This window comes from Hevea brasiliensis, chromosome 17 (assembly GCF_030052815.1).
Source record: "Hevea brasiliensis isolate MT/VB/25A 57/8 chromosome 17, ASM3005281v1, whole genome shotgun sequence".
NCBI classification, from domain to species: Eukaryota; Viridiplantae; Streptophyta; class Magnoliopsida; order Malpighiales; family Euphorbiaceae; genus Hevea; species Hevea brasiliensis.
Genome location: NC_079509.1, coordinates 10,979,813 through 11,004,606, shown reverse-complemented (window position 1 = coordinate 11,004,606; position 24,794 = coordinate 10,979,813). Strand labels below are relative to the sequence as shown.

The following is a 24,794-nucleotide window of genomic DNA, read 5'->3' as shown; positions in this document are numbered from 1 at the left end:
AGTGAATGTTAAGTATCGTCGTGAGGAGGGCGATCTTCTTCCTAATCCTACTCTCTTTCGATAATTAGTTAGCAGGTTAAATTATCTCACTGTTACATGGCCTGATATCTCTTTTGCATTTCAACAAGCTAGCCAATTTTTGCAGTTTCCATGTCATTTATATTTGGTGGCTATTCATTGCATCATTCGACATCTCCTAGGCACTTCCAACTGTGCTATGTTATTTCCTGTTGGTTCTCCTCTCCGTCGTGTTGCCTTTAGCGATGCTGATTGGGCAAGAAGCCCTGACACACGTTGCTCTGTCACAGATTGGTGCATGTTTCTTGGAAATTCCTTGATATCTTAGAAGAGTAAGAAACGAGATCATGTTTCCAAACCTTTGATTGAGTCTGAGTATCGAGCTATGTCTACTGCTTGCTCAGAGATTATTGGGCTTCATGGATTACCAGCCGAGATTGGATTTCCCCAGTCTACTCCTACTCCTCTTCACGCTGACAACACGAGTGCCATTCAAATTGCTACCAATCCAACTTTTCATGAGCGTGCCAAGCATATCAGAGTGGACTATCATTCTATTCGAGAAGCTATGGATACAAGTCATTTCTCTTTCATATGTATCCACTGACCTTCAAATCGCTGATGTGTTTACAAAATCTATGACTCGCCGCCGTCATTAGTTTTTAGGAAGCAAATTGATGCTTCTTGATCGACCAGCATCAATTTGAGGGGGGATATTAGTATGGTAGGCCAATTCATTAGGGTCAATAGTTTCCATATAACTATTAGCTGTTTATGTAAAGAGCTGTAAATATTTGTGTAATTATTGTATGAATAGCTTTGTATAATTAAGCCTAGATTAGAGCTAACAGCAGCTGATTCTTTTTGAATGTAAATCAGAATTGCTTCTATTTAAGGAAAGGAACTCTTGAGAGTCATTCTGCCAAATTGTCACAACTATCATATCAAACCTGAAGGTGAAACACAGAAACATGGAAATGAGCTATGCTTACACCGAGTGTAAAGAGAGTACCTGTTTTTCTCATCTTTGTCCTTCTCAGGATTATTGATAGAACCAGGCCAAGGAGAATTACAGTAGCCACTGAACTCACAACCACCGCAATAACTCTCTCTTTATTTTTATAACTTGAGAACTCAAAAGCTGCAAGCCTGACATAAAGAGGTTTCCATCAGGGTCACCATCTGCAAGCTGTCGAAGATCTCCATACCAAAATGAACAGTGACTGCCATTTATAAGCATAAGCAGTGCAAGAACAGTCATTCAAGCAAGTGGATACGCATTCCTGTGCATTCTCCATTGCCAGTGCTCATAGCCGTGGATTTGCTGGCAATATCATGCTGGGACTTGCCAAAAATTGGTCATTCTTCCCGTTAACAAGACTGGAATTCCCGCACTGCAAAATGGTTTTCCTCTCGCACCCACCATTGTAATCCTCCGAACTCCACTCTTCTTCTGGCTTTGGATGAAAACCTGACAAACAATGACAAAAAACAGGGATTCCCCATTGCCACTCCCGAATGCCCCACAGTAGGCATAAGATTCACATGGAACCCTTGGCTGAGACCAAAACAAATTCCATTCTTTGTCTGGCTTTAACCATGACATTTGTTGAATCTGTCCTTCAACATCTATGACGATTCAAGATATCAAAGAACTATTGTATGAAGAATAGACGAAATAGCTCTCTTTTTTTGTTGTCAACGTAACTAGAGTTATAGATATAATTCAATCTCATTTCGGGAACTAAGCTGAAGATTTCTCCGTTCCAAGTACCGCTAGTCCACATAATTATAGACGTATTCCACAAGATAAAATATTTTCATAATAACTAGAAGTAGAAGTAGTCATATCTCTAAAATAATTTTCATAATAAAAGTGACAATTTTATAATTAAAAGATAAGAAAAATTAAACTCAAGAGCTCTCTACATTAAGATAGATGAATATTATTAATTAGTTTCATTAAATTTGGTCTAAAATGAAAAGTACGAATACATGATTACTTGCACAACATAGACTACTGTTTCTTGCCTCGTATTTGTCTTCACATAATTTTCAAGATTTCATCCCGAACCCAAAGAAATTCAGCAAAATTCTTATTACAGAAGATATTTGTATTTTTACTCCTTTTTATATTTTAAATATAAAATTTTATATTTATATTACATTTTTTTTTCAATAAGAAATGTATTTATATTTCTAATTTTACAAAATTTAGAGCAAAAATTCTATCAAAATTCTTGGGATATGCTTTATTTTAGTTTTCTTGATTGCTATCTTTCAGATATTTTCTTGCGAGGCTGTTAAGATTGCGCAGCCCAGTTTCCTAGCTCTTCAAGCATTGTCTTTTATTTTAAGTTATAGTTTATGTGTTTTGCAAGCTGAAAATGATCAATTTCAATCAACAAGGCACATTGTGTTAATACCCACATTACTGCAAAGTGTGAGGATTTATGTTCGAATTCCATCAGAATTAAATAAATTAAAATAAATAAATAATTACATTGATTACTTATAAGCTATAGTATATATTAATTATTTTTTTATTGGTGTTAATATTAAGTTCCCATTAATAGAACTTGCTGAAATAATGATTAATCAAGTTTCTATTCATTTTGTCAAAGAATTTTGACTTTATATTCTGATTAATCGACAAAATTATTTGCTGAATTAGATTTAAAAAAATAAATAAATAAATAAATAAATTATTGATGGCTACCCAAAAAGCTCACTGGTATTATGGATAAATTCCCATTACATTTTATAAGTAAATTACATATCTAATTAGAGTTACCTTTATAACATCTGCTACTAAATTTGAATTCGTTTAGGGGTTTTGCAGCCATTCTTAGGATAAAAGAATAATAATAATAATTGAATATTATTCTAAAAAAAATATCAATAATAATAATAATAATAATTTGAATATTTTAAATTTTATTTAGATGAAAGTAGAAGATATTGGTCAATATAAAGGAAATATACCTATTAAAGAAAGAAATTATACCGAGATTAAAATAAATTCATTTGTTTTTTAAGAAATAAAAAATATAAGATAGAAGATTCTAACGTTAATTTAAAAAAAAAAAATTCTAACGGTAATATTTTCTTTGCAAAAAATAAATTACAAGTTATCTCCAATATTTGTCAAAAATTGTACGTTAAATTCTTTATTTTCAATTTAAAATAAGTATTCGAGGCTTGATTCAATCGACATAATAATTTTCTATCTATGTTGGATATAAATTTTTATTAGTCAATGTTTAATATTCAAATCATAATAATAAAAAAAATATTAATCCCTATATTACCCTTTCCCCTCCCCACTCTCCCATGTCTCCCTCTCATTTTGATATGGCCCAATTTGAGTTTGTACTTGTGAAAATAAAACCGAAATTAATTAAATCTGAATTTGACCAAAATTTTTTTTATTTTTTAATATTTAAAATAAAATTATAATTAATATTTTAATAAAAATATAAATTATATAAAAACACATGTTATTAGAATAAAATAAATAATTCGTTCAATATATAGACAATAATTTTATAAGAATTTGACATGAATTATTATAAGAAAAAAAAAAGAGTTTGAGAGTTATTGTAGATCCTTATTTTATAATTTATTATAAATATGTATATTAAGACTGTTGAAAATTTGATAATAAAAAAATTATATGACTGTAATATATAACTAGAAGTATATAGCTGAATTATTAATTTCATGTCATGATCTTAAAAAAATATATATATTTTTTAAGAAATTAATTTAATTAAATTTAAATAAAATTTTATTTTATTTAAATTTAATATGGGTGGTTCTTAAATAGATCTAATTAAATTTAATGGGTCATATGGGCCTAAGAAACCCTAGTTAAAAAATTTAAATATAATCCATTTAATTTATTTTCTAAAAATTAAAATAAGAAAAAGTTTTTTTTTGTCTCTCCCTCCCATACAAACTCTCTCTCCCACTCTGCCTCACTCTCTTCCTCACTCTCTATTGATGTCGCCCCCCTTTCTCTCCCTTCTCATTGATTGAAATACCTGAATTCTCAAATCCTAGTTGTTTAAGTTATTTGAATCTTATCACTTTAAGACTCCAAACCCTATCACACATCTATCCCAAAACCCTATAAATATCCTACTATAATTATAATTTATAATTAACTATAAATTTTAAGAATTTTAAAATAATTAATTCATGTTTTAATAATTTAAATTTAAAATTTTTTAATTTAATGTATTCACATTTTAAAATACAAAACTAAATTATTAATAAAATAAATTTTATAGGTTAAATTATTAAAAAAATAAATCCTTAGAAATTAAATTATTTTCGGATTAAAAGTAAAAATAAGACAATTTGGGTATTTTTATTAAAATTAATGGTAATTTAAGGGAATTTTAAGGGTAAGAATAGTAGTTACAAATGTTGTAAAATTTTAAGGATTAAATTGCTCAATTTCAAAAGTATAAGAACCAAACTATTAATTTTATTAAATTTTAAGGGCTTAATTGTAATTTACCGTAATAAAAATATGTACATCTCCATGTGTGTATGGAACGTTTCTTCTTCTTTGCATAGGCCTTGGCATTTTCTTGCCAGTTTCCACTGTCAAGACTTGGTCCAGTCCTTGACGCGTTCGAAATTTCGAATGCTTTTCTTCCTCTCTCTACGACTATAAATCTCTCTCTCTCTCTCTCTCTCTCTCTCTCTCTCTCTCTATATCCATATCTCAAAACAAGATATTCTTTGGATTGCATTTTGTCCTACGTTTCTGCAATTATTTTCTCCACAATATCAGGTTTACCCAGATTCTCTCTGCGCTTTGTTGGTGACTCTGGATTTTGTTTTTATTTCACTTGTTTTCTTAATTTCTTACCCTATGATAACTCAAATCAATCTGGGTTTTCTTTAAATACTTGATCTTTGATTTTTTGCTTTCATTGTTATTATCGTGGAGTAATTCAAATTTTGTTCTTCTTATTTGTGGTTTTGATTGATTATGCATCTACTTTGACTTTTAGATACCCTTTTGTTAATACTTTCTTGTTTTGATGTCCTTTTCCCTCTTCTCTCTCTCTCACTCTCTCTCCTTTTGATCCCTTTTACTAAGCTTCACGGATTCGTGCCGTTTATTTCTGTTTGGTTGCTCTGAAAACTGAAGATAGAAGATTTTCCAGCGTATGCTTTTTTTTTTTTCTCCTTTTTTTTTTTGTATTTATAAAAAATAGAAATTTAAATTCGACCAGTTTTAGTGAAGTCCTAATAGATGAAGAATTTTGGTATAGTCTGTGTCTAATGGTGAGATGACTCTTATTTGTGTCTTTGTTTGTTTTGTTCAATATGATTGTTGATTGTGTTTTTAGTTTGCTTTCGTCGTTTTGATCCTTTTTATGCTGTTTTTTCAAATTGTGCCATAATACCTCAATAGTTTTTCCTTTTTGAATTTCAACCAAGTAAAAAGAGGGGGAAAGAAATTGCTCTGCTGATTTATTAACTTTTCACTATTTCTTTAGTCATATAGACCCTTCCTGGGTAATTTTTCATACCCTTTTTGAAATTCATCCTGCTATTTCAACTGTTCCTGTTAATGATTTTTGGTTCTTTAATAGTTTTTGTTGTTCTGTACAAACTTATTTTGCCGATTTATTTATTTATCCCCTTGTTTCTTTGATTTTTCCAATTGCGGAGTTCTCTTGTAATCCTTTGCAAATTTTTGTCAAAACCAAGATGGGAACTTTAATGTGCCTGAATAAAATTCCCTAGAAATTGTGGTTAGTCGTGTTAAGTCAGAGTAAATTCAATGCACATGGTCTCACATGTTCATTGCTTCATGTTCTGTAGGAATTTTAACTGATTATTCATCCGTTGCCTGATCAGTCTGCATTTTACTTTTTTAGAGAATGTTTGGTTTGAAAAAATCTCCCTTGAAGATTGGCAAGCATAGCAAGGTTGACCCTGAATATACTGATCCTCCTCGTTCTAACCCTTTTGATTCTGATGACGAGTTGGACAATAAGCAAACCCTTAAACCTCCAAGGAAAACTTCTTCAGAACCCAATCTGACTGCACCAAATGTTAGTTCCAATCCTTTTGATGATGATGAGGAAAGAGGGACATCTTCTTCATCTTTGTATCCCCTCACTTCAGCAGCTTCAGCAGCCAGAAATAAGTACAAGAATGATTTCCGTGACTCAGGAGGACTAGAGAACCAATCAGTGCAAGAATTGGAGAACTATGCTGTATACAAGGCTGAGGAGACTACAAAGGCTGTCAATGGCTGCCTGAAGATTGCTGAGGAAATCAGAGAGGATGCTACCAAAACTTTGATCACCTTGCATCAGCAGGGGGAGCAAATTACCAGGACCCATAATGTAGCGGTTGAGATGGATCATGATCTTAGTCGGGTAAGACTTTTGTTTACAAAGTGTAAAATAACTTGAGCATTTAAACATATGCAAAAGGGAGAAAAAAAAGATATGCTAAAGTGGTACGTCTTACCTGAAAATAACTTGAGCATTTTATGTAGATTTTATTACCTGAAAATGCACTTGGCTGGTGTTAGCACAGCTGTTTCAAATGGCATTTAAAGTTCTCTATTATATATTTTGTTGAAATTTGTCAGAAGCTTGATTTCATGCCATATCTTTGCTGTCAGATTATTGCCTTGAATACTATAAATCTTCGTTACTCATTGTATAGATATGTTACAAAGCTTTTTACCTTCGTTTCACCCATGGTTATAACTTATAACAGGTGTTACGATCATTCTTTCTAAATAAGTTTGATTTACATGGATGCTGCTGATTGCTAGCAAGTCTTATCAATGTTGATCATGTTTCCATTCTTGAAGCTTATGCATACCTTAATATTTGTGGAGTTTGTTCTTTATATATTGATTATAAATGTTGTCAGTTAAAGATGTTGGTACTTAGAACTTGAATGGATGACATGACATCAGTATAAAACTCCATCATTCCTATTAGATTAACATTCCACCATTCCTCTTTTGGCATATGAATACAGATACTTGTCTGGCTTTGCAATTATTTGTCATCTATGGATATGTTGTCATTTCTAGCTTGGCATTTTTTTTTTAATTAATATGTTCATTTTATGAAGGAACATATTCATGGTTGCATTGATTCTGATTTCAGGGAGAGAAGCTTCTAGGAAATCTTGGGGGCATGTTCTCTAGGACTTGGAAGCCAAAGAAGACCCGTCCAATTACTGGCCCTGTTATCACAAGAGGTTGTTTTTCTTTTTGTATTTGCCTCCTGTTGATATTCATTTTCAAAATGTAATATCATATAGGTTTGTGAACCCATATGAAACCATATAAGCAGAAAATAAGGTTGAATTTGTGCATGCTGGCTCTTTGTTTGCTTTGTTTTCCCCGTCCTTTTTGATTGACAATTATAAAAATAAAAAGGAAAAACAGGGGTGCTGAAGTGGAAAAAAAAATATATGAAAATCTAGGAACTCTAGTTTTATCAGTCTGATCATGCATGATTTGTTTTGTTTACAGATGATTATCCCAAAACAAGAGGTAGCCACATGGAGCAGAGGGAGAAGTTGGGATTGAATCCTGCACCCAAGGGATGGTCAAACACTCCAACACCCTTGTCTGAACCTACCGATGCACTCCAGAAAGTTGAGGTTTGTGTTTATGTTTACTCTTTTTGTTTTTTTTTAAAGAAACAGGTGCTTCTGACACATGAATAATGAAATGAAAGGGTGCCATTTTATGCAGCCATGGAATGTAATTCTTTTTCTTCTTCTTCTTCTTCTCTCTCTCTTTCTCTTGAAGTTTACAATATACTTTTTTTCTTCTTTTGCTTGTGCATTGAATATTCTGGGTTTGGTATGGAGACTTATGGTTGTGTTTTGCAAAACATGAGATTGAAAACATCATATAATTCTTAGGTATTTTCTTTTGATTCTTCCTTTGGATAAGAATTTTTCTCATATTTGTTTAGCTGCCTTCATTGGAGATCAGTGTTTGTTTGTATGTGTGTGCTATCATATACAATGAGAACTGTATCATAATTTCTGCTCCTAAATCTATAGAAGTCAATTTTGGTGTATTTCATTTGTATGTTTAATCAATGTGTCAGAGCTAAAACCTGCAACGTGCTGGAGCTAAAACTTGCAATGATTAATTGAATTAATTTTCTAATGCAATCTAATCATCTTTCTTTTTTCGGGATTATGCTAAAACAGGTGGAAAAAGCAAAGCAAGACGACTCACTCTCAGATTTGAGTAATCTATTGGGAGAGCTGAAGGATATGGCTGTCGACATGGGGACTGAAATTGAGAGGTTAGTTGTTTGGTTTAAATGTTGGAATCTCGACATTTTTTTTTGCTTTGAAAATGTAATAATTTCCACTTTGTCTGTCTGCATCATGAAAAATGAAGTGAAGATGAGACACCTTTGGACAAATCCTGTGGCTTGCAATATCAATTTATTATCTAATATTTTCTCGAGTTTATCTATCAATGAGTAATCATTTTGCAATTACTGCAGGCAAACCAAAGCTATGGATCATTTCCAGGATGATGTGGATGAACTAAATTTCCGTGTTAAAGGTGCAAATCAACGTGGCCGTCGTTTGCTGGGAAAGTAGAGTGCATGTCTTAAAGTTTGATTCAATAATGATCTACTGATATTCCACAAAAACACCACCTCCCCAACCCTGCCACACCAACAACCCCGCGCCCACAACCCCACACACCCACACCCCACCCCCACCCCCCCCTTTTCCTTTCTCTCTGTTATTCATCTGCATGTATGGATTTGGATTCGGATTTTCTTCCATGGATGTTGGATTTTTTTTTTTCTTTGTTCCACCATAAGATTCATACAAGATTGGAATTTTGAGGCTCATTTGCCCTAAACTTATCCTTCATTTTTATTTTTTTGGTTGGGGAGGGGGGGTTGGTGGTGGGGTGGGGTATTTTTAAAGGCAATTCGCTACTAGCATAGCTGCTACAAAAATGTATCTCTTTTGGTATAATACGAGCAAGATGCCTGGAATAGATCATGCGTGCATAAAAAACAAGTCATCTTATTGTGGGGGAGCTCCCCTTCTTGCAGTGAGATTAAAATTGATTGATCCCTAAAAAATGGCGCACTGTTGCATGGGAATGAGTTGCAGACTTTCTCAACAGAGTACAAATGAGGGACTTCGTGTCCTTAATTGGTAATGGCAATTAGCAAGTAATTAGCAAGTAATTGAAAATCACTACCCCACTCTGTCACAAATTAAAAGTTCTCTTCGAAAAACGAAATCGAAAAACAGTAAAAAAATTAAAAAAAAAAAGAAGCCATCTCCTCTCTCTCTCAATTAAGTTCATAATCACTGTCATCGCCAACATCATCACAGCTACTTTCATTATTTTCTGGCAACGGCAAAGAAACGTGAGAGTGGTCCAAAATTCAGTGCCGAGAAGCGACGTGTTCCCACTGGACCAAATCCTCTCGACAACTGAATAAAATGATGAGTTTGTTTTACGTTATCATATCTTATGGTTGTATTAGCAGTGTTATTATCTTTTTTATTATTATATTATGAGAATTTTCATAGCAAGAAAGTAGCTACAGGGGAAGAACCGTTTTCAGCTCTTCCAGTTTATAATAGTTTTGATGTCCCGTTTTGAGGCTACCACGGTAACACCAAATAATATATTCGACAAAAGCAATTTGTAATTTATAATTTATACAAAGCATATTGTTGGTTCTATTTTTTTTTATAAAAATGATAATAAATTATTATATAATGTATAAGTTAAAACCGTTTTAAAAAATTAGAATAAGATGTGATATTCTACTTCGAATTAGTTGTTCAAAATAATAGATTTTCAGTATGAAAAGTGGATTTTGCCATCAGAGTATAACTCATTGGCTGGAGGGTTTAAAAAGTGAGAATTTTTTCATTACAACTATTGGATACATCAGACGTAATAGCAAAAATTTTTTTTATGATATATCTCAATTTCTATAAACATTTCACGACACACTTCAATTTCTATAAAAATGAAATTAAAATACATTTATATCTTAGTCAGTAAATCATCATGTCAGCGCAATTGAAGTTAACGCTCTGCTTAAGAATATATTAATTTCACTTTATAGGTGTTATAGGACAGTTGAAAAATTCAAAATGCAATGAAATTTTTTTGGTAAAGCTCAAATGTAAATGATGTATTCAGATACCAAAGAAACCATACACAATATGATAAGACCAGAGAAACATCAACCCAAAAGCTGGAGGAGACATCAATTAAATAGCTTCAGCTTTATTTTGCCCTGAATTGCTGATGTGACAATTGCTGCAAAACTCACATTCCACAATTTTGTGTCCATTCCTTTAACCTATATCAATTAAATCTCTCTCTCTCTCTCTCTCTCTCTTTCTCTCTCTCTCTCCTCTACCATTCAAGGCAGTCAAGAAAAGAACCTTGGGCTAAAGTAATAAGCAAATGCTAGCTTCCATTGCAGCCTTTGTCCCATGGCTGCACAACTTGGTGGTGAATTTAAGAAGAAAAAGGATCCTATCTTGCCCTATTTTCATTTCTAATGCCCCCAATTGGGTTTAACCTCGCCCCCTTAGGTTGAGGCTAGAGAGTTGTCGAGTGGAAAGCCCTCCCTATACCCATCACCAAATGGTAGGATTTACTCGTTCAGAAGTTAGACCGTCATGCTATGAAATCTGGGCATTCTGTAGTAATGTTGGTTCCCCCTTTCTCCTAATAGCCATTAATGTATGCTAACTGACATTACCTTGTATATATAGTTCATTTGATGTCTAGTTACTTTTGGTTTAGCGAATTATGAAATTCCACACCTATTGGTTAAAAGGGATAGACGCCAACCCTAATTCCTCCAACTTGTGTGCGGGGAAGACAACCAGCTGGGTTACTACTTACTAGCACAGAAAGGATATGCCTCACATGCATGGGATCAAAGTCCAATACCATATTAAGGTCAAGAACTATAATAATTCCCATAAGAGCAGCGTCTAGACCCACCTATTATGCTCATACAAGGATTGAATCACCTTAATTGTTTTGGAATAAGAGCACAAACGCTCCTTGGCACATCCCCGAAGGGTCATTTGTATTTATTTTCACCAACCAATACCCCATCTCATAATGTCGAGATTTTTCCGTTCATGGAGACATTACCTTAATATTACAAATATAGGATTACCAAAATAACACAATGCCACTGCATTCCTAAATCAAATCATGATGACCACATAGCCTGATAGAAGAGTGTAGTTCTAAGAGGTAAAGATGCCTTCAAGAATGGGCTAATAATCAAAGGGATGACTAGAAGATCCCATCACATACAAAGAAAAGGAAAGGTAAAACTGCAGGATAAGGAACAACTAGACCTGGAAAACAAAATAGTATAAAAATTTTGCTTAACAAAGGACGGAAGGAAACATGAAACTAATGGGCTGGAAACAAGATTACATTTGAAAGCTGAGACTAGTGGACTAGAATGTTTTGCAGCATAATAGGTATTAGGTAAGAACAATTTCAGTGGGAAAAACTGGCAATGTATGTAGAAGAAAAACATCACATCAGAAATGGGCAATCTTATTAGAGGATCTTATGTCAATCACTACAAAATAGTTCATGTCCATTCACAAGCATAGTATCCACTTTGCTCTTGCCTATTCAACTAATATCTGCTAACTCTTGTGTCAAATCTGCACGATCACTAATATCTAATGAGTGACACATCCCTTCAACCACAAATTAATAGCTTAAATCCATATGAACATTCCTTTTACATCTTACTCATAGATTTTTTCTCCATCCAACACATGCATAATGCTTCACTATTGGATCCAAACTAGTGTACAAATTGAACAAACCTTATGTAAGAAATTGATAAAGTTCATCAACTATTCCAAAATATGGCTAAAAGATACAACTTTTTTCCTCCATACTATCAACTATCAGGTCGACCATTTACTTGGAGATGACAAACTGAATACTGCAAAACGTTATATTAAAACCACAAAAAACAAGTATTGTAACTTGCTCAATAATTACTCAAATTCCTTGATTTTAGGATAAAATATTCTCTTCAGCTACAAAATTATAAGTTGAAATAAGCAACTAAAAGTAGTAAATTAAAATCCGGATCAATTGTTCCAAAGAAGAAAGAATTCAGTTCTCATACGATATCAAAACTCACTTTTCAGACTAGACTTGCTAGTACCACGAAATACAATATCAGCTATTACAAATTAAAATCAAGATAAATAAAATTACCCATCATCATCTTGAACACGAAGGTGCTTTTTCTTTCAAGAAGAAGAAGAATAGGAACTGGTCTCCATGACGCTCTTGGTTTTGGGGGCGTAGAAAAAGTAGACGATGGCCTGTCGTTGAGCGACGTCGAGCTGATCCTTTCCATCGGAGAAAGCGGCGGAGATTGAAGAAGGGTCTGATAGGTTCCGGTTTTCACGAAAGGCGTCGACAGCGCGGCGCTTCGTGTATTCTCTGATGCTGTAGTCGCAGAATTGGCGAGCTGTGCGTAGAAGAGAGCGGTACAGAGAGAGGATTTCAGTTCTCAAAATAGTTGAGGACGAAGCCATTTTTTCCTGCTGTTTTCGCTAGAGACGAGGAGGGAGGGCGCCGAGGCTGATTTCTCCGCAGATCACCCGAACATTTTGTTTATTTTGTTTATTTATCCACGACATGCCGTTGGTAATTGCAAGTCCTTATATGCAAATCAACCAATTATATCGGTGGGAGAAGCCGACTGTCCTACATTCACACGACCTATCGTTTTTTAAGTAGGAGAATTGGACGACACGTCGTTCATAATAGGAAACGCAAGGGTCGCTCAAAGCTAGAGCTTCTGCTGTCAACGCTAATAAACATGGTTTATCTGACAACGAATCATCAATAACCACAATTTTCTGTTATTGATTGTTTGATTGGATCATGGGAAAACGATTTCAAATTCCATCAAATTTGCTATGATTCTACTGCCTCTGCATCTGGCTTGTAGATGATCGTAGTCCAAACATCAATTGGAGTTCCTAAACACTTGCTAACAAGATCTGCTACTTCTGACTATTCGATGATATTTGCTGTTGCTCCATCTATTTTTCAAAAGAAGGGAAAGGGAAATGAAGAATTTATAATTCCTTCACAACATGTATAGTATTCAAATAACTAATGATGCATTACATCTTATTCTAATATAATTCCTTCACAACATAATGGTAGATGCTATAGCTCGTCATAGTTACAATTACCACAAAATTACACTTTCTGCAACTTCATATACAAGACAAAATAATTATAAAGCTGAGTAATAAGTGCAGCCAGTTACGCACAGGAGGGGGCATCAAAATTAGGGAACACTATGAATGTAATGGACAGTGGACTGATGTATATAGGAGAATTCACATTATTATGGACAGGGTCTAATCTCGGGATGTCTCCATTTTCGGTAAGTTCTAATGGGATTCCATTTAGAACCATGGTTTGGCTTTGAAGGTACCCATCTTTTGGAGTTAGATGGTACTCCTCTCTGGTAGCTCCATCGGATGCTTCATTTCCAACCCACGAAAGTGATCTCTTAAGGACATGCATGAAAGAGCTTTCTCTCTGAATTTTCTTTTCGACGTGCAACCTCAATGTCAGATTATTTCTAACACTGATTATAAAATCAGTCTGATTGCTCAAATTGATTAGAAGTAAAGTTACACCCGCCTGTAACAAAAAGATGACAATAGTCAAGACATTATAAGTAAACTCAATGAACTACAAAAATTAGGTAGATGGCTTCACAAGCAACTTTTCAAGCTATTTTGCATGAGCAAATGATTCAAGGTAATCGTCAAATGAGAACACCACCAGTATGCGTGGAAACAAACGGTGTTTGTATGCATCCATTGCATCATTTCATGAGAAGAGCAAATCTTCTTTTCCTTGGGATGCATAATGTCTTAAAAAGATATGTCAAAATTCTGGAAGGAAATTACAAGGGTCAAAATTTCCCTTCTCTTCCCTTCTCATTTTAAAAGCCAAACGAAAGAATTGAACATAACTTCTCTTCCTTTAATTCATTTTCTCCCCATTTTTCCTTCAATACAAACACAATGTAATGCTTTATTCAGCTATAGCATGAAGCTAACAAATTTCTTAGGTCCTAACACTGCTACACATATGTTAATCCTAGAAGCAATAACCATAAAAATTGGGGATGATTTATATCACATTTATCTCAAGGCTCATAACTTGCCCCATTGTAGACCATATGATGCACAAAATTGGAACTCTTAATATTAGTGTTGTCTTAATTCTCCCATAATGACCGACTATTCATAGCAAATAATTAGGTTATAAAGTTAAAACACGGTGTAGCCTTACGCGTCCTTTTGAGCAATGGGCATAAGCACGTAGATACGGTGAAGCATCGCTGCCAACAGGTAGAACACCTTTCCCCATAAGCCGATGCCAGAGAAGGGCACTGTTAAGAACCCAATATCCCAGAAAAAAAAAAAAAGCGCATTAGATTTATATCTAACATTGACAGGAAAAATAAAATCTCATTCAATTCCCTCCTTGCATCAACCTCAAACCCAAAAGTAAAAATAATAAAAATCAAAAAAAAAAAAAAAGAAAGAAAGAAGCTAGTACATGTGCTCCAAACTTAAAATAAAATGCCATGCTCTTACCTGTAGTAGTCAGGATTGGGTACAAATGTAGTTGTATTCAGAAGACCATAGTTTCCACCGATTAATGTTTGCCTGCAATACACTTTAGTATGGTACTTGGCCCCCATTCCGAGCTGATCTAAGTACCTGAAAGTCATATATAAACAAAATTAAAATTAAACCATCATCACTCCAAAAAAACACTACTGCAGTGTAGCTTGATAGTTAAATCCTCTTTCCCTTTAAGAGAAAGCATAAATGGAAACATTTAGGTCAGCAAGATTACCAAAAGCTGTTGATAAATGTATTTGACACATGACGACCACCACTGTTATAGGCCCCACCAGATTCTCCAACCCATGCAGAAGCCCAAGGACCATTCTGTTGAATGGTTTGCACAAGACCACTGAATGTTTCTGATATCTTGCTCAAATAATGGGGATCTAATATCTTATTTGTGAGGTTGGGATCGACACCTGTAATGGGAAAGGAATTATGCATTTTAAAAGGAAAATGAACTGATAAATAATAGTGCATTTGTCTCAGAATCAACCCCAACCCATCAAAAGAAAAATAGACTTCTTTGAATGTAAAATTTCCGTATATAGAGATACCAGATTTATAAATGATATCACCTGTATAATTAAGATCATGTCAGCCACACCTTGTTAAGGGTAAAGGGTAGTCAGGTGCTATATGATCTAGAAGACTTCCCAATCGAGAATTTCACTTATGTTGGATGATATAAGACTTCCGTAAGGTTTTTATTTTCATAATAGACGATAAGAAGTAAGTTAAATGAAGCTCTAAAAATTTATAATTGAGAGCAATATTTCACAGTTGATTCATGAAGAGATTACTATTATACTTGCCAGCATTGGTTTAAAGGTCTTTCTAAGAGCTAATTGCCTCTAAAATACAAGATTATTTATTTAAAAAGAAGAAGAGATCAATAGTACACAATCATTTACTATGAAAGATGACTCAAAACATAGCAGTAATCTATGCAACTGAGTTTTAACTAATAAGTATACAAATAGTTACTAAGATGTAATATTTCCAGAAATACCATTTCAAACTTTTAACAGGAGTTGATAAATAATTTCATTTACCAACTGCAAGCAGACCTCAGCACCATAGTAGCTCACCTGCACCTAAGTTGTATATATGATGAGTCAAGATATTGACTATGCCTGAACCTGAAACCTGAAGAAACTTAGCATACCACTGCTGGTTATAAAATCCTCCAGGTGCTACAAGTGAAGGTTTGAAGTCAGAGTTCTTATACAAATCCTTGATAATATCTTTAAGGTTGATAACATCTTTCCCATAGAGTTCTGCACTGACACTTGCACCAACGCCACTTCCACTCAACTCATTACCTGCCACAGCAAAGCCGATACAAGAGGAGGTGCTAGACGATGAATCTAAATTAAAAAGAGCTGTGTGTAAATTTTATACCAAATTCCCATGAATCTATCTTGTGTCCCTTTGAAATAGTATAATTCATAAAATCATAAGCATTACTTGAATCCCAAGCTCCTCCCCAAACACCCCTCCTGATCTGGTGCCTCCCATGGAGGGCATTTAAGCTAAATGTCACAATGGCCCTGCAGATAACAACTCCACAAGTAAGCATCGAACCACTCCCACAATATCTTTCAAAGGCCCACTTAGTTGGCATGAGATATATCATATATGTTGGTGAAACTTAAATATGCAAGAACTCAAAAGTCAAAAGGACCCCAGCAGTAAAGGCTTGGGATTTCCTTTGGGAGTTCTCAAGTTGAAAAGAAAAAGAAGAAGAAACTTAAATATATAACATAACTAGTGTGAATAAGTGAAAGCATGGAAGTGTCTGAAAACAGCCTAGATGGTGGAAAATTCAGCGCATAACCTGAAAAAAGGACTCCAATGATTAATTTTATTTGCTTGAAGGAAGGCACTTGCATGTCCAAAATAGGGATATTTTCCTCAAGAACATTAACAAAGCAACATTTAAGCTCAGAAGACTCCAAGAAATCAAAACTCATGGTGAAGTATATTAAATCCAAAAAAAATTCAATTATTTAAATACCCATTAAGCTTAATAATATAACAATATCATATATTGTACAATTTTAAATACTTATGGTTCACATATTAAGTTAGACAAAGCTGCATATTAATTAAACACTAGTGTTTTAATAGAATAAGTTAACTACTTTGGCATATTCGCATCAACAGTTTGTTTTCGAAAATATTAGTGCATACCTAATTATCTGATCTGATGATTGCATTTTCTTTAATTGGGAACACAGGGTTAACAAAAAAAAAAAAGGTTCACGTGGTAAAATCTTACCCAGTTCTACTGAAAAAATGATTCAGCTCATCCCACCGGTCCAAACGTAAACATCCCTTAGAAAATCCAAACAACCCATCTTTCATCTTTCTAAATGGATGGCAAGGAGACTTCAAATTTCCTACTTCATACAATACTTGGTCTTGCAAAGAACCTCCAATTCTTAACCTCAAGTGCCTGAAAGCTATAAAGCCACAAAGACTAATAAATTATGCTCTATCTAGATGCTAACCACAAATAAATGCAGATTCGTCAATCTTTAATAGTTCTTAAAGGATGATACCAACCTTGGATAGCTTTTGCAAGAAAAGGATGAGACAAGTCCTGAAAACACCACAACAACACTATCCAGTTATCAAAACTCCTTCAAAGTTAATAATAATAATAATAATAATAATAATAATAATAATAATAATAATAATAATAATGAAAGAACAGCCAATTAAATTCTTCAAAAATTGATTCAATTTCATTTAAGAGGAATAGATTCCGGAGACTTACCAAATTTATGACAGATGAATTGTGCCACGGACATTGGTTGTAGTCACACTTATCATGAGGCCACCAATCAAGGGTAGCGCAGATGAAATTGTCATCAGTTTCAGCAACCGTCATAGTGCCATCAACCACAATTGTACCATATTTAACATCTTGAGCGAAAATGATAGGGATAGAAGCCAAAAAGAAAAGAAATGACAGGCAGAATCCCATTGACTGATTAATTAGACTACGCTCACCACCACCCCAACTTATTCAGTGAACTGCAACTGAAATGCATAGAAGAATAAAGTTTAGTTATGATTGAAAGTTGAAACTGACATTAAATTTAGATATTTACAGAATCCCAAAAAGGGGAATGGGGGAACGTAAGGACCAAAACTAATTATGAAATTCCACAATGTTCAGGTTTAGATTGGAGAAAGAGGGTAATTTTCAGTGTGCAGAAAATCATTGTTTATATTGAAATTTACATAGCTGGACAGGCAGGAAGTCCTACTGCCATTGAAGTTTAGCCAAATTTCAGTTTGAAGAAAGTCACAAGTTCATCAATTGAGAACAAAAGGACATCTAGAGAAGGAAAGATGAACAGAAACAGAAACAGGAAAGATTTAAGAAAGAAGTTGAAAAGCAATGTACGCTAATTGCCATAACAGATCATATCGTTTCTCCTGTCCATTACAGATGCCAAGAATGAAATGATAGTGCCATTAACTTCAATAACTGGCAGAGTTTTACCCAATCTAAAATAAAGAAAACTAAAGATCGAAACGAAAATCAATAATAAAGCAGCATTCTTGAAAAATAGTAATCATTTACAGAACAAACATCAATGACCAAATCTAAGCTGCCTTCACATCATTCAACAAAAGCAAGAAGAACCCGATTGAAAACTGACCTCAAAACCAACTACCCAACAGCAGTGAAGCTCAATCCTGAAGCGAAGTTTCCTCAGTTAAAACCAACCAATAAAATAACATCTTTCATGTGAAAAAAGAAATCTTGTTCTGCCCTTTGTTTCTCTACCTACTCTCTTGTTTTATCTTGGATTTTTTTCCACATCCCTGCAGCCATCCACCAGAAGCCAATCATGTTGGCTGAAAAGGGTACGTGTTAAAGAGTTTATCTAATTAGGTTGAAAAGTACAGGTGTAAGCGTGAACTTTATGAGGGGGCTAGGCATGCGAAACAGTTTGGTATCTTTCCATGGTTAAAAATAAAGAAGAAATAGGACGAACCTTTGACGTATGTTTGAGATTTTATGAAATGGGATTCCACAATGAGGTGTGTGAGCTATAAGCTGCTTAGCTTGAAGCGGAAGTGATGCCTTCACCAAATCTTGGCGTTTGCAATTATGTCACTGCTTTACCCTTTGTTTGGACCGAAAGAAATGAGAAGAAGAAACAAGAAAAGAAAAAAAAATATACATTTAAACATTGAATATAAGAAAATTTTTAATCTTTAACTCTCTTAATTGATTTAAAACATTTCCTTTTTAAATTGAAATGAAATGGAAAAAATTTTGAAATTTTAATGTGTTATTTATATTAAAATTATTTAAATATTCTTAAAAAAATTAATGCAATAATTATTTTCTTTCTTTTTATTTAAAAAATAAATTTATTTTTCTCTTATTATAACAGACGTTTTCTTTTCTTTTCATTTTTTCTATTCAATTATTTCTTTTATTTCTCTCAAACATTGTAATTATTGTATATTTTTCTATAATTTTCTTGAATAGTAATGATGAAGAAATTTCCTACTGCCCAAACTTAAACAATATTATTTAATTTAATTGGCAATGGGAAGAACGTGAAAGTGAAACTTCAGATCTCATAAAAAATAATTTCTCTCCTAATATTAAACAATATTATTATTTTTTATCAGTCTGCAGAAAAAAATTGGAGTCTTCGGAGTTAGAAGTGCGCGTAATTTTCCTCGTCTCCAAGCCTCATCCAGCTCATAGTCTTCCGAAATTTTCTCCTGTGACGAAGAGATAAAATTGTTTGGGTGGAATGGCAACGGGTGAGGAATTTATGAAAATTCGGTTTCATTCAATCTTAATAGTATAGATTCAAGTAGTTTTATAAATTGAATTTTCATTACTAAAATTTATTTATATAAATATTTAATTAAATATAAAATATATATTTTTAATAATATTTATAAATTTTTATATATTTTATTTTAAATAAAATATAATTTAAATATTTTATAAAATTATTAATTAAAATATATAAATTAAATAAATTTAAATATTTTTTGAATAATGATTTTAAGTAATCAATAATAATTTTTAATTAAATTTAAAAATTAATTTAAATTTTAAAAATATCAAATATGTAGATAAAACTTAGTTTATATTTTTAATGATAATATAATTGCAGGACAATTTTGAGTGGAGGATGGGTAATTAGAATTCCAATTAATATTTTTATTCGCTTGATGGAAATTTCGTAATTTCTTTGGATAAATAAATTTTTATATTAGTGATATTAATTATAAAATTTAAATTAAAATTAAAATTTAATTAAAATAATTTTTTAATAATTCAAGGCCAAAAACAATTAGCAAGCCTTTTTTTTTTTTTTTTAAGTTGTCTCAAGCTTCTATGGGTAGCCATAGGAATACACCGATTCAGAATTAACAATTTTAATTTAAAGTTAAAAGTCTTTTTCAATTTTAAATTGATCTAATTTTTTTAGGTATATTTAATATTAATTTTTTTAAAAATATTATTTTTCTAAAAAAAATCCAATCTAATTAAAAATAAAACAATTTCAATCAGTTTCGATTTATACAAGATCCTGTGGATTTTCATTTACTGTTCTTCCCTTTCTCATGCAATCGGTTCAAGCCTTCAACTGCTTTCTTTTTCTTTCTTGAGAGCCACTATAACTTTGCCGCCGTCTTTCTTTCTTTTAACAGTAATAATCTTTATTCTTATTTGAATTTCATGGAAATTAATTAGACCCGAACAATTTATTTTTTTAAGAAAATTGAAGTTTTGTAAAAAAATATATTTATTTAATGAAATTTTTTTAAAAAATTAATTAATTAAGAAAATGATCGCATAGATTATAAGTTAATAAAATTATTGATAATTTCTGACTTTAAGCTTATATATTTGTTTAAAAAAATTTTTTAGATAAATTATTACTAACTGTATTTAAGTTTAAGAAGTATCTTTTAAAAATTAAAATTTACGATGATAATATTTAATTATTATTTTTTTAACTTAATGTCAAATACATTATTAGGGTTATATGATAGCAAGTATCTAAACCATAATATATAATATAAAATTTTTTAAATTTTAATTTAAATAATATAAAACCTCTCTTAATCTTTAGTAATCGATTTATATGTTATTTATATTGATATAACATTTATCGGATTAAAGTAAATTATATTTTCACAGATAAACTAATAACTTCAAATAAATATGTTATAAATTATTGAAGTATTAATATATATTATTTAGATAGTCTAGATTATGGATACAAGGAAGAGGAAATTTAATTATAAAATATTATTTTTAATTAATTAAAATTTTTATTGATGAATACCACAACAATGAAAAATAACTTAGAATTAGCTACTCAAGATCACAAAAGAGTTTAATATTAATTAAATAAAAATTTTAGTGATTTTGTATTATAAATTAATATTTAAGTATTTTATTGTTATATATATCTAAATTAAAATATTATTTGTGTAATTTATATAATTTTTAAAATAAAAAATAAACATTTTCATATTCACGCTTATAACTTAATCTGACTGAGTATTTCATTACGACTTCATCATATGCCCTTGTTTTATTTATTTTCATATTCACGTTTTCTATTGAAATTTTCAATTCATGTTCTAACATTCATCGTTTACTTCTCTACGTTATTTAAAATTATTTTATTAATTTTAATAAAATATTTATCTATAAAATATTTATTTATTTAATTTAAAATTAAATTATATTGTAATTTAATATGATCGAAGAATATTTTAATAACATTAAAGTAAAAATGAAGTTAATATTATTTATTATTTGATAAAATAATTTAATATATTAAACCTATTAATAAATAATTAATTATTATAGGTATTTTATTTAAACATATAAACGCTTAATTTTTTAAATGCTTACAAATTTACATTAATTTATAAAACTATTGAATTTACTTTCAAATAATTAAATATTTTAGTGCGTAATAATTTTTCATAATTATTTTAAATTTTAAATTTTTTGAATTACCGTAATACAATTTTCAGTTTTGTATTATTGTTAAAAAAATGGTAAATAATTGGATAAATTATTATATGATCATTGTATTTTATGAAAATTAATTATGTAGGCTTTATTTTTTAAAAATTTAATTAAAATACCTTTGTAATTTTAAATAAAAAGTGCTTTTATTATACTTTTGTTAAAAGAGCGTTGGTTAATTTATTTTTATCATTGGTATATAAAACTAAATAATATGAATAACTAAAATTATATGAATTAAAAATACAAATATGAAATAATAAAAAATTATTAATAATTTATTTGACAGAAGAATGAAGAATAATTAAATTAAAAAAAATAAAGACTATATAATTAATTTTAACAAACTGCAAGCATCTTATAATAATTTAGCCTTTAATATTTACTGTTTATAAATAAATATACCCAAAAAAAAGTTGCATTTTTTACCATCTTCTTCGTTCAGAGTTCAGACCACTGTAAAAGTTCACATTCCTCTGTTCCCTCCTTCTATCTTTCAAAATTTCATGATATACATTGCTCAATTAGTTAGATTTTCTCTCACTTCCTCCTTTAGTTCCGTTCCATAGAAATCCCATTTTCTTATATGGAACTCTGAGCTGCCATTTCCTTTAATTTCTCAAACAAAATTTCCCTAATTTGTTGAAATCAAAATCCAATCTTTTCTCCCAGGTTTTCCCACATTTTTCACACTCAATGATCTTCCATTTTACTCTATTTTAATTTTGATCCTCATGATCGTGAACGATTAATCAAGTTTGCATTTTGTGGTACAAACTTGGAGAATTTTAGTATTCTTTTTGTAAATTTAGCATTTTTTTTTGAGAAATATAATTATACCCTTTTTGGAGATTAGTGTTTTCATTTTCTTCTTAGAGCCAATTTGGTTAGTTGTTGATGGAGAACATTGGAGAGGCAGTGGATGATCAGGACTCAGGATGGTTTGAAGTGAAAAAGGTGGTGTTTTGTTATCAATTCTTTTCTCTTGCATTATTATTTGTACAATAATTTGGTGTTCAATAACTGGCTTATATTCAGAATCATGGGTCCTATGTTTTACGCTAGTTTTGTTCTCAAGAAGGACATAATAGATTCTTATATATACTAATTTCTTTGACAAAAATTGAAGTTACATAAAGATCATAAAATATGTGCTTTTTTGTTTTGTTAACTAAATGATTATCTGTTTATTTGGTAAAAGCAAATATTAATTTTCAATTTTGAAGATTTTTTGCGATCATCTTGTCAATGAGTTCTGTTTAAGGAGTTGTGTATTTTAAGTACTGGTTAACAGTTGCTTAGTTCACTTATCACTGACTAGACAAGCTGGCCCTAGAATTAGTTCCTCTGACAAGTAAATGTTTAATTGAGTTTTTGCTTTCCTTCTGGAGCGAGCTGCATATGTGTTTTCAGCGATCCTGCACCCAACAAGCACGTGACTTCATCGCTTTGTTAAATGACAAGGGGTTTTGCAACCTATTTTTATTGGGAATTTTGCGGTTGGTTTGTTCCTTCTTTAATGGAGTCAATTGGTTTTTTTAATTGTATTATTAATTTTTTTTCGGTTTTCTGTGGCATGTTGACTTATGAACCATCCTTATATCTTCACTTAAGTGGTTTTTCTAAGAGGCAATACTAAAAATAAAAAAGTTGTTAGCTTGTTTCTCCATTGGCGTGCTCTGAGTTTTGTATTTGTATTTTATTCTTTTCCTCCAGAAGCATAGAAGTAGTGCAAAGTTTTCCATAAAGAGTTGGTCTGGGGGATTTTTGGGAAAAAATGGTTCTGGTCATCAGCTTACTCAGTCCTCATTGGGTGAAAAAAGTGGGAATTTGCATGGACAGTCTGGATCCCAGCTTCCAAAGACAGGAGCAAATCTATCCATACGTGGCCATGATGATGTTGATAATTATGCTTCAGTGTCAAATAAAGGTGGAAATGGTGTCATCTGCACTGATAAATCAGTGGGTAAACAAGATAATGAATATGGCAAGTTGTCAGATTTGTTTGTCACTAATTCCAATGCTAAAGCTGGAGATACCTAGAAAATATTGGACACAGATAAGCCTGATGTGGCCTCCAAAATCAAATGGGGTGATCTAGAGGATGATTTTTTGGTAATGCATCATTATAATAATTCTCGAGCTGATGTCAAATTTGCTGATACTGGAGGCAATGATTTAGTGGCTGGGAAGGTTGAGGGCAACTGTCATTTGGTTTCTGAAGCATTTTCTTGCACTGACCTTGAAGAAAACAAACTGATGACAAAATCTGTGGATTTCGATATTTTCTCTGATCAAACTACTGCCCCAACTAATGAGGAAGGCATAATTGAAATGAACTGTAAAGACGTGTGTGAAATGATTGTTCCAAATGATGTTTCAAATCGCAAGGAAATGCATAGTAAACAGTCTAAACCAACAGAGAATTATTTAAGTTATACTTTTCAGTCAGGTGAGGCATGGATAGTGTTGAAACTTCAGGTGCCCGTTGTTCTTCCTGAGGTAAATAATTCAGAAGTTTCTGATGTATCAGTTAAATGTAGGAATTTAGCAGTGGTTGCACAGGACAGTGGGTCAATTCTGACTGGGAAGTGTGAACCTGAAATTTCTGGGCATGCTGGCATTATGGTGAAACTTCAGTTGCCTGTTGCATCTGTGGTAAATGAGTCAAATCCTTCTGAATTACCAGTAGCAAATGGGAATTCTGGTGCAGTGGCGATTCATCTGGGTGGTGAATTGCTTCCACCTGTAAAGAGTGATCCTGAAATTTCCAGAGATTCTGAGATAGTGGTGAAACTTCAGTTGCCTGCTATATCTGAGGTAAATGAGTCATTAATTTCTGAAGTACATGATATAAATGGGAATTCAAATCCAGCAGTAGCTGCCCAGGATTGTGAGTCACTTGCAAGCGAAAAGTGTGGACCTGAACTTTTGGGAGAATCTAGAGTAACAGTTTCTGTTGAAGACTGTG

General features: G+C 32.1%; 4 protein-coding genes across 10 annotated transcripts; 2 read left to right on the top strand and 2 right to left on the bottom strand.

Annotated features, from left to right (window-relative positions):
* The first annotated feature begins 4,602 nt into the window (after positions 1-4,602).
* Positions 4,603-8,923, top strand: LOC110656932 (SNAP25 homologous protein SNAP33). 3 transcript variants are annotated; one of them, XM_021813932.2, is made up of 6 exons: positions 4,603-4,825; positions 5,869-6,431; positions 7,182-7,275; positions 7,553-7,683; positions 8,248-8,345; positions 8,553-8,923. In XM_021813932.2, the coding sequence occupies exons 2-6, from the start codon at positions 5,928-5,930 to the stop codon at positions 8,650-8,652; spliced, it is 927 nt and encodes a 308-aa protein (XP_021669624.1). In that variant the 5' UTR covers positions 4,603-4,825; positions 5,869-5,927; the 3' UTR covers positions 8,653-8,923. The 3 variants fall into 3 exon arrangements, with proteins under 3 accessions (XP_021669624.1, XP_021669625.1, XP_057995603.1); XM_021813933.2 differs by having other exon boundaries at positions 4,604-4,825; positions 5,925-6,431; XM_058139620.1 differs by lacking the exon at positions 4,603-4,825 and adding an exon at positions 5,138-5,205 and having other exon boundaries at positions 5,925-6,431.
* A 3,217-nt stretch (positions 8,924-12,140) lies between these two features.
* LOC110656931 (uncharacterized) lies at positions 12,141-12,757 on the bottom strand. The gene has a single exon (XM_021813931.2). It carries the CDS (start codon positions 12,640-12,642, stop codon positions 12,352-12,354), a length of 291 nt encoding a protein of 96 aa, XP_021669623.2. The 5' UTR covers positions 12,643-12,757; the 3' UTR covers positions 12,141-12,351.
* Positions 12,758-13,214: 457 nt separating this feature from the next.
* Positions 13,215-18,848, bottom strand: LOC110656929 (heparanase-like protein 1). 5 transcript variants are annotated; one of them, XM_021813930.2, is made up of 11 exons: positions 18,456-18,848; positions 18,197-18,315; positions 17,561-17,826; positions 17,347-17,383; positions 17,060-17,243; positions 16,180-16,328; positions 15,867-16,100; positions 15,005-15,194; positions 14,740-14,865; positions 14,432-14,531; positions 13,215-13,771 (listed from the first exon to the last, which is right to left on the bottom strand). In XM_021813930.2, the coding sequence occupies exons 3-11, from the start codon at positions 17,768-17,770 to the stop codon at positions 13,385-13,387; spliced, it is 1,617 nt and encodes a 538-aa protein (XP_021669622.1). In that variant the 5' UTR covers positions 17,771-17,826; positions 18,197-18,315; positions 18,456-18,848; the 3' UTR covers positions 13,215-13,384. The 5 variants fall into 5 exon arrangements, with proteins under 5 accessions (XP_021669622.1, XP_021669621.1, XP_057995159.1 ...); XM_021813929.2 differs by having other exon boundaries at positions 18,197-18,228; positions 18,456-18,819; XM_058139176.1 differs by having other exon boundaries at positions 18,197-18,300; positions 18,456-18,761.
* Positions 18,849-22,270: 3,422 nt separating this feature from the next.
* LOC131175370 (uncharacterized) lies at positions 22,271-23,935 on the top strand. Its single transcript, XM_058139392.1, has 3 exons — positions 22,271-22,593; positions 22,675-22,780; positions 23,540-23,935. The coding sequence occupies exons 2-3, from the start codon at positions 22,721-22,723 to the stop codon at positions 23,864-23,866; spliced, it is 387 nt and encodes a 128-aa protein (XP_057995375.1). The 5' UTR covers positions 22,271-22,593; positions 22,675-22,720; the 3' UTR covers positions 23,867-23,935.
* The last annotated feature ends 859 nt before the right edge of the window (positions 23,936-24,794 follow it).